The following is a 19,028-nucleotide window of genomic DNA, read 5'->3' as shown; positions in this document are numbered from 1 at the left end:
TTCTCTCCTTTTGTGAGAGTGGTTTGGATTCATAGATAAAGCCTTTCGGGAATTGCATTTGTGGTCGATAGCTCAAACGGAGTTTTTGGAAAAGATGGTGAACACAGAGCAAGGATCTATACATGTACTATCGTCAATTTCAACATCGCTTATTTGTCTCATCTTGGGTATGAAGACAGGCATGTTAATCTTTTCTATGTTTGTTCGACTCGATCATTCTTGTAGATGCCGTATGACCATTATTTATTGAATTATCTTCTTTTTTTTTTTCAAAAAAAAAATATCATTTATTGAATCCAAATCTTATTTTTAATATCAATTTAATTCAGAATATAATTTTAGTTGAACAACAACACTTTTGTTACACCGTTTATTTGTTATTTGTTTAAAATAAATATCAAATTTATCGTATTTTAAAATATCAAAATAATTACTCATCTCAAAATTAATTTAGCTTGATTATTAATTTAATTTAAAATAATACAGTAATCGAATTTGATATTTATCGATTTTTCTTTTGGTGCCAATTGCCATCCTCATCTCGTGTCCAGCACTGAAACAATGGAAACTCTGGTTAAGTCATAAATTAGGGTTTAACAAATGGACTTGGAAGAAAGCATCAACATGTCAATCATATCATCTTCATCATCATCAGAGTCTAATTCAATGGTTGCAGCAACTATGGGCCGAGTCATGGCCACTCTCCTCGGGACTCGCACCAAGAAGCTCTCGGACTCCATCTCTCGCCTCGATTATTCTCCCAAAAACACACTCCAAGCCGGTCAACCTCACTCTCTTAATCTCTATTCACTCTCAAATTTTATGCACAATTACACTATACATGTGTTATGACTTGTTGATTGATCAGTAATCTCGATTACTTTGTATATTTCACGTGTCCGGTCTCGGTTGCGATATACTAACTTCGTTTATGTATCAACCATAACACGTGGATGACTTGTTACTGAATGGTTTAGTAATCTCGATGATATTGTAATTTATGTAGTTTTGCCGTCTATATGTTGTTAGTTTTTGTGAAATTGAATTTGACGGTTTGTTTTAATGTGTTTGCAGTTTCGTTGGAGGACTCGTTGTGGATATTGTACAAGTATGTTAGGGATTCGGCTCAAGGGGAGTTCTCTTTGGATCATGTTTTGGTTCCCATTATTGAACATGTATGTATGAGTATTAGCTAGTTTATGTGGTTTCTAGTTTTCAGCTTGTTTTTAATTTATTAATATATGTGTTGAGCCATTTTGATCATTTAGCTTTATTTTATGTGTACTCGGGACCATTTCATCCACAACACATTGTACTGTTTTCTTATCCAGCTAAAATTGCTCATACATGTGTGAGAGAATATCCTTGTTGATGGAGATCTCTCATTCCTTGTTTTTATTCAAGCATGTAAATCATGGCCTTCTCCTTTTTTAATTTGTTATATTAAAGAGAAATTTATAAGCATATACTCAAATTGTATCAAACTTGCAAGTTGCGCCTTCTCTTATTTGATTGATAGTTGTTACATGTTGGGTGGTTCACGATTGAGATTACCTAACTTACATATTGTTTTCCAATACTCTTAACTTGTTAGTCCACATTGAGCCCCATAATTGTAATTTGCCTATGAGAATCCAAATACCAAGTACTACTACCTTAAGTAATGCGAACATGCCTTGTAATGAATGAGGATGTTGATGCGTAGAACTAAGAAAGATACAAGCACTGATTTTGAATTTTGATGTTCCAACAATTACCATGCTTGCTTATTACTAGCCTTTGAAGCTTCCGTGTGCTGATAGCATTATTTACATGATTTTTTTTTCCTTCGTATATTTTTAGTACACACTCATCTGTATATTTTTTGAGAAATATAGATAAGCATCGTAAATTCATGTTCCGTAATATTTCTCTTGTAAACCCATTTGTTAATTACAGTCACTGAAATGCAAAGATATAAAACGACGCAATCAAACAATGATACTTCTTGATTGGCTATTTCAAGACAGTGCCATCTTTGAATCTTTAGCCACAAACTTCTCTACTATATTGTTGAGGAAAGACGACCATTACATTGCGTTGGGTTGGTGCATTCTTACACGTGGTCTTCTAGAAGATGATATCTTGAAAGAAAAGCTTTCAACAAGTGGTGGGTAAACTTGCAGCGTGCTCATTTCAATATGATGTTTATAGTGTTTACCAGTTTATATGCCAAGTAGATTGTAGAATAAACTCGACTAGCTGGACTGTGATGGAAAATGTTGATCGTGCTAGTCCAGTTGGCAAATTCCACAAAGAATTTATTTCTCTCTAATTGGTTGAATGATCTGTTTTGGTGTCTATAAATCAAGGGGACTCACACTCTGTTGTAACAATAGAACTTGGAACAAACAAGTTTGCAGGTGTTATAAATTGATAATACTTTTTATGCATGAGTCGGTGCTTCTGCCTTCTGGCAGGGGTGGGTAGCAGAGAGTTGCGGTTAATGAAATGATTTTAGCAGCTTTTTATGCAGTTATTGGTTCTGATCTGGACATCTGTTATCATGATGTATCATAAAGAATTCAAAGGCAATTGATCTCGTACGCTTCTTTGTTGGCCCCATATTAAAAAGGATAGACGGGATTTGTAGTTTTCTCATATTTGAAACATCTGACATTGATGATCCTTTCTTTAAGCCAATTTTTCCTTATTTTTTTACTTCTGAGAACAAATAGAGCCCCTTCAAATATTAATTGAATGTTATTGATGATCAAGTAACAGAGTTTCCTCCATCTGGCCTCTCCCACATTGAAAGCAGCAGACTCAGTAGAAAGCTTCCCTAATAATTTTTCTATGGAAGTAATGAAACTCTCTATTTTTTTTTTCTGTTAGTATTTTATTTTAAACACTCTGGTAACAGACAAAAGCAATTTCTGAACTCTTATTCTTGTGCTATAACTGAAACTCATGGTTCACCAAGGTGCACTATAAAGCACTCTAGAATGTTTACCCATACTGCTGACTTTAGGGTTTACTTGGAAGACCCCTTGTGAGATAAAGGATGTCATCTTGCTTTTGGCCACACCAATTATAATTTGCCTAGGTAAATCAAAACTAATATACGTTTGGATACCTTTCTGTTTGTATCCGCAACTTTAGGCTTTGGATACTTAATCCTTTAATTTTTATGTATGAAACTCGACCTCCTCATTAATGATTAACCTAATACATTGTGATGAGCATTTAGTACAGATTTTCTTTCTTTATGCAGGAACTGAGAAGTATGATAGTTTGCTGAGGATCCTTTCTCCATGCGTTAAACATCTTATAATTCTGTGCAGTGGAAGGTATGTGTAGTCCATTACTTATTTATTCATTTATTGGTACTTAAGTTTTCCAAGATACGAGTCAAGGCTTGACTAAACTAAATTAATAAGGAGTGTCATTGAATCTGTGTTTAACCCCTAAAGGGTTAATCCTCTTTAAACGCAAACATAACTTTATGGCTTGCTTAACTTGTGAGTTTTGGTAGTAAGCCGATTCCATATTCATTTTCTCCATTGCCTGATTTCATGAATTTATTGCTGTTGATCACCTAAATAGTCATCGAATGCTCCTGTTTTAATCACTTAATAGTGATAATTTGGGGTTCATCCACTCATTAAAATAGATAAGCAGTCAGAGATGATCACTGGTTCTGTCTTCTGGAAACGTTTTTTGGAAAAATTTAAAGTGAATGTATGTTCATGACTGACTTTTGCAGCTGATGATCACTCATTACAAATAGTCTAGTACAACTAATGGCTAATTTGAGATATACCAAAAATAATAAATTTCTTAATTCTCTTAATACATCTCTCTTCAGTTGACTAGAGTACCTGCAAGAACAAAATGATTGTTATCCTTATTGATCCTGATCTCATGTTATTTGTTTTAGCATTTCTCAGGGTGGATTTGAGTTGCCAACTCGACTATCTGTGGCTGCTGCTGACTGTGTTATTGCTCTCACTATAGCACTGACAAGAAAGAGCGTGCTTTCTGATTTCTCAGAAAATAAGGGAAAATCTGTTAACCGTGAATTGCCTAATAAGTTAACTTTGGGACGGTCTGGTGCTAGTAATCTGAAGAATGTGAAACCAGCCAGTATATCTCGAGAATCCTCTAGCAGCACTGAGATAGGATTGTTGCTTTGGGATCTTTTAGACGAAGTTATCGTTCTTGTCCAAAAACTCAGTGCTGTATGTTTTTAACCTCTCCTAAACGCTTTCATGTACACTCGATGTCACGTTAGGTCTAAGAGGCATTTGAATCTGAATGGAGAATTTATAATTCTTTTTGTTATTAAGCTTTAATTGTGATAAGGGTGTCTGGCTAACCAGAATTTTATAGAAGGAAGTACTTATTTCCAGAAAAGTAACGGACATCTGTTTTTTGGGAAATAAGTACTCACTTTTAGAAAATAAGATCGGCCAAAACCCCTCTATTTTATGCAACACTGTCTGGAAATTTTTTATGGAGCACCCTTTTTGTTTTGATACATCTAAACTACAATATGGCCTATTCAATAACTAATATCGCTGCCTATTTAGTAAAGCATGCACATCTATGTACTTTATATCTCTGTGAAATGTATATTCATTTCTTGTGTATAATGTGTTGAAATAAACAAAAATTATTTGAATATTTTTTTAATTTTGTTGACTAGTTTGTTAGATGCTATTTTATTGTAATAGTTAGTTGATAAGTTTTGGGAGTTCTAGTTCTTTTTAATGTATAAAACTATCGTTTGGCGGCTTGGGGTAATATTTGTCATTATCTGTCTTATTTCTTCTGTAGTTTTTCTTTTTTTGTCAAACCTTAAACACTAACAATGGGGATCATGGTATTCTGAAATAGTTTCTCTTTTCGATTCATTTTTCCTCGATATCATAAATATTCTCTTCAATGTTTATTTTGACTCTGGTTTGGTGGTCGCTGTTCATGTATAATGTGTGGTGTCTAAGTAGTTAGCTAAAAATGTCTTAGAATTGCTTTATATTCACTTTGAAGTTAGTAATTGTCATGTGTGTTATAGTGGAGCAGGAAAAGCCGATATTTGCATGCAAAAGGACTGGATAGGTTATCAAATTGGTTACAAAGAACGAAACATCATTATAGTTGCTTCCGAGCGGACAAAGGTGATATTACCAGCCTCTCATAACATAATTTGCCATTGTAGGTCATATTTTGTGAAAATAGTTTGTGATTTTCCACCTAACATGGAATATGAATGACAGATCAGCAAATGGTCAAGGCTGGTGCATTGCTTTTCTCTTCTTGCTGGAAACATTGTAGTGTCCTCTTGCATTTGGAAGATCACAGCTTCTCTCAAAACTATAAAGAATTGTTGGACCACTTCATATCAGGCATTCAGGTTGAAGTCACATAAAGTTATGGCCAGTAGATTAACTCTTTTAATGACAAAGTGTGTTATTGGGGCAGGTGTAATTGTTAAGTTTGATGCTGGAGATGAGCATTATTTTTTGACCACAGTAATATTAGAACAGCTAAAATTTATTTTGTTATTGTTTTGGAAAGTTGTTCCTGCTAAACTTTCTTTTATTAGTAATAAACTTTTCCGGGCTTGCCAATGAAACAGGATAAGACTTAGTTACAACATCAGAAGCTATAATCGATATTGCAAGTTAGAATATGTTATGAAGCTATATCAAACACACTTCTAAAATAAAATTCTTCAAATGCAACGACAGATGATATTGTGAATAAACGTCGTTATATTCTGTCATGCGGCTGAGTTTATGAATAAGAATGCGGAAATGTTTGATGAATGTTAAATTCCTCTGTAATTTCAGGCTCTGATTGTACACTAGTCGTTACATGTACAGAAATGTGTTTTGTGGTTACATCTGCTGTATGCCCTATCCTATTGTCTTGATTTGTGTGTTGGACGGTCTGTTATATTTTTTGATGTTATTTGTATGTGGTGTATATCCTGAGAAGATTTGTATTTAGTTTTATGCAGATAATGATGAGCTTAAAGATAACAAAGACAGTGGAACAGAGACCTTAAACTTTTTTCTGAGTTGCCTCTTACTTCTACTGGGGCGTTGCAATGGCAGACAATTTGAAAGTGCCATGTCAGAATATGGACTTAAGATGTGTGGTCTTCTTGTATCACAGGTAGAGAGTTGAGATTTATTTTAATGAAAAGATTTACTGTTATTAGCTCCTTCATACTTGGGAGCATGCCAGGCCACAAAAATGAAGAATAATTCAGTATTAGTGATGAGAAAAATATGACTTTCAAGATCTTTCCTCCCATCTTATAGAGAGTGGCGCCAGTTATGACTTTATGTTCGTGACCCTAGTCATTTCAAAATCCTCTCTAAAAATATAAAGAGTCATAATACCATTTCCAGATGAATGATGAAGATGAAGGGCAGGGTGTGGCTATGGGGTTACTTGGTGAGAAAGGATTACAAATCAAGCACCAATCTATTGGATGGTTATGTACTTGGCTGTAAATGATTAAGCAATCTTTAGGAGGCACTGGCTGCAGTGAAATGAGTACATATTTTTTTTAGTTATCAGGATACAGTTAAATTCAAAATTTGATATTTACTGCTGCACTGATATAATGAAACAATGATGGGAGCAAGTATATATCTTGATAGTTTTTTTGTAAACTGTCAGAAACAGATAGATCTTGTAGCTTATATATAAAATTATATATCTGAGAGAGCAGAGGTAGAACAGAGCTTAGCATGGCAGAAAGCAAGGGATGAGAGAGCTTAATGTCAGGCAAAGGAATCTAATAGTGGAGGAAGGGTAGTCAACTTACTTTTTGACATGCAATTAATAGTTAGCTGCTGTTGATGAGTATAGGCCATACACAGAAGCCTCTAGTAATAAAATACTAACATTATTAAATATAATATATTGTACTAATTTTTTATGGTATTCCACTAATGCCTTGTATTATAAAGCTTCACTCTGCTGATGAAGATGTGGTTGACGGCGCCATGTTCCTCATCAAATCAGTCCTGTTTGGAACAAATTCTTCACCGGCTGCAAGCTGTCTTCCTGACACAAGACACATAGATGCTATCGTGCCATCCCTTCTGCATCTTTTAGATGGGGAAGATGGTGCATCAAAAGCTGCTGCCACAATCATTGCAGAATTCTGCTTACTGTAAGTATTTTTTTTTAGTTGCGCATGGTTCCATGCCAATACCTTTGGAGAACTCTGATACAGAACATGATGTGACAGAAGCTCAAACGGAAATTGCCTAAAAGACGTTTTAGAGCGCCTTGCCGCTGGTACTTTCTTGCAAAGGAAGAACGCTTTAACTGTTATATCTCAACTCGTCCACATGTCATTCGATTCAGTAGATGACTTGTCACATTTACCATGGTTTGCATATGCTTTGAACAATTGTTAGCTGATCTTATTCTTCCTATCCATTTTTGACTGGTGGTATGTCCACTGCTCATATTTTTCAATTAATATCACAGGCAAGATGTATCAGACCACTTGCTACAGTGCCTCAGGGATGATGACTTGGTGATTAGCACACAAGCATCTAAGCTTCTCCCGTTGATTGGTATGTTATATACATATTAGCTGAATAATTCGGAATTCTGATATTCAATATGTATCTGGAACTTTTGATGGTTAAAGAAATTTTTAAACAGGCTATTGACAAATTTTGACTTGTTTTACATTAATGCTAGTTATCATCTGTGTATAATATGGGAATGCACCTTGAGGCCTTGCACTGCATTATGGCATTTTAAAAGAACCATTTTATCTTTCCTCCACAAACTGATGCCTTTTATTCTTGTCCTTGGTGTTTAATAATATATTATGTTTTTTGCTTCTTTTTGCAGACCCTTTGATAGTCTTGCCGCCTTTGGTTCATCTTGTTTATTCGGATAAAGGAGTCCAGTCATCTGCTTGTAGTACAATTCTCACAGTGCTAAAGAATCACAATAAAAGATTTGATGTTATAAGTTGCCTGCTTGACTGTCTTAGGTACTTTGGTAATCATAAATTGCCTTCTTATGCCTTGTGTAAAAGTCTCAAGATTCCTCAATGACCATAAAGGATTTTGTTTCTCATATGCCATTAACATAGTGGCTAATACTCGTGGAGCTGAAAATGCTTAATTTTCATGTCTTACAGTTCTTACTCTTGTGGGAGGGGTAATTAATGTTTAAGAATAGAATTATCATTACTGGCTCACAAAATTGATTTATTACACCAGGATGATGTTAGAAACCACGAAAGATGTTCAGTTATCGTTTTTGTAAATATTGAAAACTATGGCAAGAACAAAGTGATAGCAAAAAGCAGTTAAGATGATATTAATCTGATTAGGGTACCTCGTAACTGATTGCTTTCAGGCAAGGTTGGTCAAGGTCATCTGTCCTTTTGAAATAAGTAGATTCCTTTTAATTGTTTGTTTTTTACTTGGTACATGTTATGCTGATCATGACCATCCCCCCCTTTTTTACAGCAACTTGAGTGAGGGCCTGGATCATTCAGACACTCGTAGTGATATTAAACAAGGTGTGTCTTTGTCTGAACAAGAGTAGTGTATGTTTATTATTTCATAGTATTTTTGCCATCTTATTAATTCAAGTTCACTAATTGAGAATCCACCAACTCTTCAACAATAGCTAGATATATAATGTAAACTATCGCGACCTCATATAGTTTCATGTTATCTCATTATGTAAACTACCTTGCCTTCTGCTTTGGAACAAGATGATGACTTGTTGGGATAAAGAGAACCAGTACTTTAATTCTACTGTCTAGATTAGTGCCATTAATGTTTTAAGTGATATTTTTTGCATCTTCCCAGGGTAGTACAGTAAGATGACTGGCTAATATACTTTTAGGTTTTATATTGTGCTGCATCGTTGTCTCCCCTGCACGTTAACAAAAAAATAACACTGGAATTCTATATTGGGTACATGTTTTGATGAATTCAAGAAGTGTTAACGGCGAGAAGTTTTTGTATCGGAAGTTACTAGTGTGCCATTTTTCATATAAACCAATGTCTTTGTCCATGTGTGGTCTTCTATTTGACACATATACAAGTTGACAAGCTCATTGTTCTTGTATGTTTCTCAAAATTTGTTCACTTATGTTAAATCGCAGATGGATCGAAGTTGGATACTGATAGGCTGCTCAAGCTAATCCCCGAGTGGTCAAAAACTGTAAGCTTGATCATACTGTATTATCTAAGGCCAGCTTTTTGATATTAATGTGCCTTTCTTATAGACTTTGATACTGCTCATTTGCCTGACCTCCTTAGTAAAGCTCATGACACTATTTGCATGTGTCCAGATATTTAGTCATTTATCTGTTTTGACCAGTGAGCAAGTGTATTTAAAATATCGAATCGTTTATGCCAGCATGTCTACGTGCGGCATGTCTTGCACGATGTCATAGATCTTTCTTCACTTAATAACATGAGCTATTTGATTATTTATCTGCAACACATAAGCACCAAATATATATCTTTTGGCCTTTTGCTACTATTCCTTTTGTTTCCTGCACCATCATGTTTGTTGTGATGTTACTGTGCACTTGTATTCACTATAATATTTTTTGAACATCACAGGTGGAGGACTGGAACCTTCTGGTTGGACCATTTGTAGACAAGATGTTGAAAGAGCCATCAAATGTGACTATTGTAAGGTTTCTTAGCTGTATAAGTGAAAATTTGGCTGATGCTGCAGATGTAGTCTTTCAACGACTTATATCACATGCAAGAGAAGTGAAAGGGTGAGGTCCATTGCATCTTTTGTTCAAAATAACTTAATTATTAGTTTCTTTTCTGGAATTTCATTTTTACGATTAGCATTTGTTGAAGAAAGTCACCTGTCCGCTTTTTGTTAGATTGTATGCAAGTGGTGTATAGCACCTTTGCTTTGCATATAGATTGTGTACATAAGTACTGACTATCTGTAGTTTCAAGTTCTTTTAAGTTGATGAAGCAGGCAAGCATGAGTTTTAATTTATGAATACATGTAACTGTTTGTTTTGTTATCGTGGTGTATCTGCCGGTGAGTTGGTGAAAATGCTACTTTGGGACAGTAGGAACTGAAGGCAGGTCACTATACTTCACTTTATCTTGCACTGTTAATGGTGACAACTTCTCTCATCGAAACCTCTGATCCTAACTTGACTCTAGTTGTTGGTTAAAATACATTTTAAACTATCGCATGGGTAGTTCCCCTACACCTACTAGTAATCAATATTCCCAGTAACAGTTATTAGATGTATGAATTGAATTGTTGTCATAAACAAAATTGCATAGCCTCAGGGGGTGGGAGAAATGGCAGATGCCTTGAAAATCGGAACTCGCTCTCGTGTGTATAGATAAATACTATGGGTTAGATCACGTGCACTTTGATTATAACTGACTTGCCACTTTTTTTGTAATATCTTCTAATCCCGGCCCTACTCTATATTTTCCTCGCACAAGATTGTAGACTAGATATGCATGTTATCCGGACTCGGGTTGTGGTGCAATATGAGTGTCAAATTCTAAAGTCTGAGAGTACATGAATACTTGGATACAAATCCAAAATTGAAACGCAGATGCTAGGACTTGGTGTAGAAAGTTCTACAATTAGAATATATATATCCTTATTTTTGTACTTTCTAACTTGTTTTAATACTAATAAATCATGAGATTAATTATGTATGAAACTCAGTAAATTAAAAGAACAAATTAAAGCAAGTTGTCTTGAGGCGTCAAATTACTTCTTAGACTCTACTACTGGAGGGTGAAATATCTAGTTCATAATCTAGAATTCCTCTCGGATACCATCTCCACATACATGTTTTGTCAAGTATGAAACAGGTATGATGGCAACACTGAAGAGTGTGGTTGGCAACTGACAAGTAAAAACATTTTGGAGGTCTTCATTTGCTGGCTTAAATGGCTGCAAGTCAGGAAGACTTATATTGTTTTTCTTTCAATTTTTTCTATTTTAGTTTAATTGTTTCCATTCAGCATAAGTTATTGCATGGGTTTGCACTGGTGATATCTTTGTTTTCTTTTCTGATCCATGACAAAAGGAACTGTCTTAAACATTGCTTCTTCTATTAAATGCATGTGGTTTTTTCTTTACACAAATTGCTGCTGCTAATTGATCTTTTGCTTAAATTTATATGTTTTATTGACAAGTATGTAATTTTGGGGTTAAGCTATCCCACGTTTTTCTCTGCATTACCTTTATTGATGGGCAACTTGTTTTTGTAATGAGAGATCAGGACCCTTGAAGGAGAGGATTCTGGGGGACTGCAGCATTCTCTCTTTGATCACCTTTGCCCATTGCTTATAATCAGACTGCTTCCACTTAGAGTTTTTGATGATCTCCAAGCTTCTTCTGTATATGGTGAACTTGTTGAAAGGATCATGATGCAAGGTATACCAGTTGGCCTCAGATCATATTTATCTTCTGTAAGATCTATTGTGGGTGGAGTGACCAATAAAACTATTCAATTTGATATATCAATAGTACCTTTTGTTTATGCCTGTTATACTTTCCAATTTTTTGTGTTGTCCCATGTATAAGCTATTATAACAAACAGATCCGTTGTTGATTTTAAAAAAATGAAAGAATTCTACATCTTAATTTTATTGGTAACTTATTGATGATGTCCTCTCTTGTTGTCTGCCATTTGTAGAAATCTGGAAATATACCACTCTAAATATTGTAAATCCAAGAATAATAAAATATTATAACAGAATCATCATTGATTCTGATTTTGCATGAATTTCATTTTTATTTTCTGTTGTGACATCAAAGTAACTTTTCGCGTGTGCAATAAATTTAGGCAGATCATTTAATAATCAGTTAAATAGAGCTTAATTTCTCATTTTTTTGCCACTTCAGTAAATGATTGATACGGCACAATTTCTATACTGCCAACATTACATCAGTTGTCTTAGTTAGGCCGACTTTAGAGATTTTTGTACAATGCTTTGACTGTACACATCACATTGTGGTAATCACTTTAAACCCTGTCTAATATTGTCAAGTCCTCCAAGTTGATCCATATCTCAAGGATGAGCACATAGCCACAATGTTTTCTTAGCACTTCCTTCCAAAATGGTTTATTTGAACATAATGCGTTTAATCCATTGTTGTTATAACATTTTCACTACCATATGTATCATATGTCCAAATGCTCGAGGAAGAAGCTTTATGTTGTCCCAACATTATATGTTAGGAAGTGTCTATATATAAGATATGAAACCTGCTCCTAAATCCTGAACTTTAATAATGGTTTCTATTCCTTTGAATTTCGTGTTTATTAACCCTAAGTCCCTAATCTCTTACTTCAACTAAGATGTTGACATCAAAACACAGCCCACTTCAACTTGACACTGTTTTAGATCCTCTTTCCTATATTCTTCTTTACCATTTATATCGCGCACCATTTTCTTAATAAAGACAGAACGATCAGATTTGTTAAGAGTATAAGCTGTGATGTACAACTGGTGTTATTGAAGTTGAAACATTGGGACCTGTTCTGCGAATATTTTGTGAAGAATTCTAGTTTGTTGGATTGCATTTACTGCTTCTATAGAAGAAGCAGATGAAAATTGTTGATTTCTCTTTTGAATCTCTACTTGTTGATTTTGGAGTTGGGGGTCAACTTTGGGAAATAGTGGTAGGTAATTCAGGTACCATTTATTTCTGGTACTATGCGGTTGAATTTCCCGTCTCATAGTGTTTTGTCAATTTATTTTTTTGTCAGGAGTGTCATGTCATTCTTAAATTTCTATATCAATTTTAAATTCATTGATCATGAAGTATGTGATCTATGATGGGAAAAAGGATTGAACAAGTAACGAATTGGAATCATAGCTTGTGTGCTGGGGCCTGGGTGCCCATGACAATCTGGTTCCCATCCTGTCACGCAGAAAGCTTGAGTGATGGTTGCCCATCTTCATAATTGTTTTTTCTTAGTGTCCATCCTCATAATTAAGGTTAAGAAATATAAGAATAGTTAAAGAAGGAAAAGGATAAAAAATAATCGTTTTCTGATTGTTTCTCATTTTTTTTTTTCCTCGCTATTTATTTCTCAATCTGATTGTTCTATTCTCCCATCCACAAATTATCATCGTTATGCTTTGGCTTGGTCTTGTTCATATATGAATGTCTTTACAATTCACATTGTCTGTCTTCATTAAATGCCCTTTATTGACTCAATATATTTCATTTTAGGTACACTCTTTCATATATTTGCTTTATAACTTATGAGTACTCACAATCTGACCTTAGAGGTTTTTTGATTATAGTTATGGGAATGTAGTCTTTGACAATTGTGCATCTTACTTCCATGTTTGGTTGTTTCCCTCCAGATTATAGATATTTCAACAGCAGTGATACCGATTGTGTTGCATCACTCCTCCTGAACAGGTTAAATATTAAGTATTCGTATTGATAGACTTCCATACTAGACCAAGATTCTATTATATTTTCCCTTTTTGCAGGGCATTTGACAGGCTTGAATATGAAGATGTTCGAAAACTTGCAGCTGAACTCTGTGGCCGTATACATCACCATGTAAAATACTGTTCCAGTTCTTTAAGAAAATATTTATGCTTGGCTGATATAGTTGTTAAAATTCCTCCATGTGGACATTGACCTATTTTTTTTAAGTGCTCCTCATGCCTTAAATCGATTTTAGTACACACATGGAAAGATGAAAGGACGGCTAAACTTAGAGATAGCAATAAAAAGTGGTGAATATATGTTCTTTATTAGTATTAAGATTCAGTCGGTAAATGTTTTAAGCTATATCCTGCATGAGAAGAGCAAAAAAACAGAATTTGATTTTTTTGATGGTACCTTTATCTTGTTAGTGAACTGCATAAAATATTTCATCCTTCTTTTTCCCTGGTACATGAGATCTCGCGATGGTTTATATTGAATTTCTGAGTGGTGTTTAGTTATAAATGTATAGTTTTGAAGATTATTTTTGTTTTTTATTCTTATGAATGACAGCGAGAATGTCCCAAATGAAATGAGATTATGTTTCAGAGGCATGCTAAGTTGGATAGCAAGGTACATTACCTGGAATTATGCAAACATGGGTACAGGTCCAAACACAGGATTCCCAATTAAAGAAAAAGGATTATTGAATATGGATAAAGAACTGGAATTGGGCGTGTGGTCGCCCATGCTTTTATAAAACAAAATATCACTAATTTCTTACGATTCCAATTTCAACCAAATTAGGTCAGTATTGCATTAGTTCTTTCTTCCCTTTTCTTTTTCAAATCCCAACATGCCTTGGTGCGTATCAGATATCAGTGTTTCTTTCTCCCAAGAGGCCAAGACACAAGTTGAACAGAGGCTCTGATTTAATTTTGGATTGGAATGCTAGGTGTACTGGCATGTCTGGATTTGATATTCGTATACCCAGATCCATATCGCTTTTTTGTTTCACTGGTACAAAGGCAAACTTGAAATATGTCAAACCAAATTATCCCCAGTAGTCCAGTTTTATATATACATTTATATTTCTTCGTTGATCTCTGCCAGTCTGCTATATTTTATTTCATTACAGTGTCTTTGTTGTAATCTGTAGTTGGATTTCACATTCATAAGTTCTCAAAAATATTTTAGATATAACAAGTTTATGAAATCTAGATATCCTGTTAGTTTAAGCGTTGCTGATGTTATATAAAAGTATTCATGTTAAGCAGCTTTCAAAGGGTCATTACTATCTGAGAAGGTATAGATAGACTCTACTTTATAGCAACTACGTCTTAGTTAACTAAAAATGTCTTATGCCTACCACTTACTTTTATCAGTCAGCTGAAAGTCAAATTTGTTGTTTTCCTAATTCTAGAACATCACCCTTTTTAACAAAGATTTACTCTAGTTCGGGTATTAAAATTAAAGTATTCTTATATTTCAATTTTCCTTATTCTGTGATTATTGGTTGATCTTAAAGTAGCATTCCAATATACCAAGAAACAGCTGCAACTTAGTAAACATAATTGGCTAATATTTGAGTTTCTTTCTGGCGGCACTCTGATTGTGCTATAAATTTCGATTTTGTGTTTTTGATAGGAATACCCTAGACTAGATTTTTATTTGTTTCAATATAGAAGCCTGTGATTCTGCAGGTACTCTATCCTATAATTTCTACTCAACTGGAAGACGCTGCAAGTTCTAATGATGTTCTGACTATAAAGGCTTGTCTATTTGCGATCTGCACATCGCTTGTGGTAAAAATAATAAATTTATTGTATACATATGTTGGTAATATAACCATATTCTTCAGTTGTCGTTGTCTTTGCTATAGACTGCAATATAATTAAATTTGATCTCGATATGATTTGTAGTTTTTCATCATAGATCAGCAGTTAAACATGTTGTTTTAATATGGTTAGGCTAGGGGCAAGTTTTCGATTTGGCATCCTGCCTTGCTGAAAATTAGAGAAGTGATAGAGACTGTCCTTTTATGGCCTTCAACTGATGGAGATGAAGGCAAGTTCATTTTCCCAGAATTTTGATTTGCACGCTCATTTTTGGATTCCTAATAATGGAATTGTTTCATCACTCAGTTTCAAAAGCACAACATGGTTGCATTGATTGTCTGGCCTTGATGGTTTGCACTGAACTACAAAATCCAAAATCATCAAGGACATCAAGTGTGGATGATATTAAAGTCACTGGAAACGCCACTTCATCAGGTTGCTGCCTTTTTATGTAGTTACGAACTTTGTCTATAAAAAACATATATGTGGGTGCATTGCTGACCTTAGTCTTACATGTAGAAAAAGCTGCTAGTAGAATTGCCGTTCACACATATGTGATTCATCAATTAACATGCGATACAAATGAACATATTTCTTCCGCAAAAGTGATTGTGAAAAGAAGAATGTTAGAGGCAACACTGGCTCACTCATTTCGTTTGTGCATGGCTAATGTCCTCATCAGTGCTTGTCAAAAGATTTCAAACTCAGGAAAGAAATCTTATGCTCAAATAATTCTGCCACCAATTATAAAATTTGTTGAGGTATGTAGTTATGAGTTTCAATCATGAAGAGTTGTAATGCTGGTGACAAAAGCTAATATGCTGCCTCTCAAACTCTCTAAATTCTTAATATTGTCTGTAGGCGAGGAGTAACTCAGAAATCAGGTCTGCATGCATTCAGATTCTCTTCTCAGCCGTGTACCATTTAAAATCTGTCATAATTCCATATTCAAATGATCTTTTGAAAGTAGCTGTAACATCACTGCGAGAAGGATCAGAAAAGGTATTAAGTTAATAGACAGCACTAGAAACTCTTGAAGTTATTTTCTTTGCGGATTGTGTCAATATTGTTTACTTGTACTTTCTACGAAGCTTGGTAGTACCTATAGCAACATGTGCATGTAGAATATGTCACACATGACACATATAACTGCCTGTAAACATCATTGGTACTCATACTGACATACACGGTGAATATTAAGTGATATATGAGGGTGGAGCAATTAACATTTTAAATCTATTGCCCAATTTCCTTATCTGTAAAACTATAATGGGGAGCCTCCTAACAAATTGGCACTTTATATTTCAATTTTTTAATTCCCTTCAATGATTTTTAACTTCAATCAACTACCAAGCATTTTCTTATAACTTATAAGGTGCTTGGCAACTCCCTGAACAAAATTATCTACCTGTTTAAGGTCTTTTTGTGTGCATCTTTATAAAAATCTGACTATGCGTGCTGTTACTTGTTCTTTCTCTTTGGTTTTTATGATTCATAGTCAGCATTCCGTGCATGTATCCAGTTCAATTATCTATACATCTTTCATACGTGTTGTGTTATCATGGTATAGGTATGTTAGATTCTCCGTGTAGGTACCCATACTCAAGATTTGCTCTAGTTGTCTAAATAAGTATACATACAGTCATACACTATTAATTACTTGACCTTGAATGAACTTCTATAACAACTTATTTGATACGTGTCCCGTCCCTAATGGATGTAAATAGATTTCGCATGCATAGCAAGGACCCTGATGGTCATTCATATTCCAGCAAACATTTGTCTTGCACTAACAACTCTGTTAAGCATCTTTGTGGAATATTTTGTATGTCCAGACATACTTAAAGAGACGGTGATTGTATTTATTATGCTTTAGTAAAGTGTGGTTACGGATATTCATTATTAGCCTCAATACTTTGATGTGTAATTTGTAATTGCTTTCATTGCAATTAATGGCTGCAGAAAATAAGACATTAGTGGTGGATTGTCATCACCTCAAATCGATTCATCTGTTAGGATTCAATTGAGTTTGTTCTGCAACATTGTGATTGTAACAAGGGCCTACTCGCAAATGATTTCTAATTTAATTTTTTGAAATATCAGGAAAGGATGGCTGGCGCAAAGTTAATGACAGCTCTCATGGCAAGTGATGATATGGTTGTCCAAAGTGTATCGCCAGGGTTATTAGAAGCAAGAAGTTTACTCCTAAGCATTTCTTCATCAGACGCTTCTTCAGATCTGCGCCTAGTGTGCCAAAGATTGCTTTTATGTATGACTTCATCCTAATGCGTTATTGTAAATGTATAGGTCGTATATATTCACTGCAAGATGTAACCTCATAGTTGCAACAATCTTTGTAATTTACTAGTTAAGATTATGATATACAAGTTAAAGAGCCCGAGAGGCTTAAAGTGCAGTCCTACGTTATCCTCTGGGAAGGGCGTTTTATGTTCTGGATCTTATCTGTTCAGTTATCTTATCTGTTGACCTTTTCTAAACAGATCAATAAACCATTCATTTCAAAGCAACTTCCAAGTATAAAATCCTCTAATTTCTTCCAAAAATCTTTTCAATGCGCAAATAAAAAAAAATTATTTTATTAGCCTAAGAAGTGTATATACAGCATCCTTTTCGTATCTCAGTAAACGGTATATTTTATTATTTAATATTTATATAAAATACTTGTAATTATCTCTTTTGTTTCTCTTTCTTTGTTTAGTGGGACATTGACTTCGAGAGAGAAGTAGAATCCGCGAATATATATATCTACTAGTATATATATCTGGCGACTTGTCTTTCTGGAGACCAAACTGATTCCTCGACAGAAATATAGTACACGTCCTCGAAATCAGCTCCTCGTATATTTCCAATCCTCCTTCCAATTTCACAACCGAATTACTATATTTAGAGATTGAAATGCTTCAGCTGTTCTTCGCCGTCGCGTTCTCGGCGGTGCCACTGACGCTGTACGTTCCTCCGATCAGAAACCTCTGCCTGTTCGTGGACACGGTGGAGCAGCTCTACCACCACACCGCCGAGGTGTTTAGTCTCCAGCTCCGCCCTCAACTACGCCTCGCTCTCTCTCGTCTCCTCTCGTCTCCTTCTACAATAAGGTAGAAGAATTATCGCCGCTTAATTATCTTTTTATAATTCGTAGGGTTTTGTTGGATAAATAAATGATATTTCGTCCTTTGAATTTTGTATTATTAATATTCACGGTTTCAAATTATCAGTTTTTTTTTTGTTATTTTACGACGAATGTCGATTTTATGTATACATATGTGTGGATTCAGTTGGTTGTACATGAACTACGAGTTTTGGGTTTTTGTTGTTTGGAATCGGACAAGTATATTTGGATGATTTAACTTATTGTCGTGCTTAAAAGTTAAATTACACGGTTAGAGGTTTTGAATTCCATCTCTGTCGAAATATGTATGGTCAAAAACATTGAGGGGAAAGGTGGGGAGGATGAATGAACTTGATAACTTAATAATTAAGGTACTATGACCTATCTCCAGTATTTCTAAATAATTTATTGATATGGACGGCCGCGAAGGTTGAATTTTACTCGAAAGGTGGGTTACAGTGATCTGCTAACACCAAGAGGTTTTGGCACAATTTTAGGAAATATTGCCCGGAACAGCAAATATTTTAGAAGTAGCCCTATCTAGTGTGTTTCCATCATTTCCTTCTTTTTTTTCAATAGTTTTATTCATGAGAGACTCGATGTAGACTGATCCA

At 34.7% G+C, this 19,028-nt stretch overlaps 2 protein-coding genes across 4 annotated transcripts; both read left to right on the top strand.

Moving 5' to 3' along the window:
- The first annotated feature begins 504 nt into the window (after window positions 1-504).
- On the top strand, window positions 505-18,652 carry LOC108214347 (uncharacterized). Of its 3 annotated transcripts, none has more exons than XM_017386299.2 (24): window positions 505-781; window positions 1,075-1,175; window positions 1,939-2,149; window positions 3,254-3,329; window positions 3,920-4,220; window positions 5,057-5,159; window positions 5,259-5,395; window positions 5,995-6,162; window positions 6,969-7,174; window positions 7,253-7,396; window positions 7,498-7,586; window positions 7,873-8,017; window positions 8,502-8,554; window positions 9,149-9,207; window positions 9,615-9,778; window positions 11,276-11,430; window positions 13,377-13,434; window positions 13,509-13,581; window positions 15,153-15,254; window positions 15,420-15,516; window positions 15,594-15,722; window positions 15,807-16,048; window positions 16,149-16,289; window positions 17,391-18,652. In XM_017386299.2, exons 1-24 carry the CDS (start codon window positions 601-603, stop codon window positions 17,571-17,573), a joined length of 3,318 nt encoding a protein of 1,105 aa, XP_017241788.1. In that variant the 5' UTR covers window positions 505-600; the 3' UTR covers window positions 17,574-18,652. The 3 variants fall into 3 exon arrangements, with proteins under 3 accessions (XP_017241788.1, XP_017241789.1, XP_063944951.1); XM_017386300.2 differs by having other exon boundaries at window positions 518-781; window positions 7,256-7,396; XM_064088881.1 differs by having other exon boundaries at window positions 646-781; window positions 2,010-2,149.
- On the top strand, window positions 18,204-18,652 carry LOC108214348 (uncharacterized). Its single transcript, XM_017386302.2, has one exon. It carries the CDS (start codon window positions 18,204-18,206, stop codon window positions 18,402-18,404), a length of 201 nt encoding a protein of 66 aa, XP_017241791.1. The 3' UTR covers window positions 18,405-18,652.
- Window positions 18,653-19,028: the final 376 nt, after the last annotated feature.

The sequence above is a fragment of the Daucus carota genome, chromosome 3, assembly GCF_001625215.2.
Source record: "Daucus carota subsp. sativus chromosome 3, DH1 v3.0, whole genome shotgun sequence".
NCBI classification, from domain to species: Eukaryota; Viridiplantae; Streptophyta; class Magnoliopsida; order Apiales; family Apiaceae; genus Daucus; species Daucus carota.
This window is presented reverse-complemented; position numbering and strand designations above follow the sequence as displayed.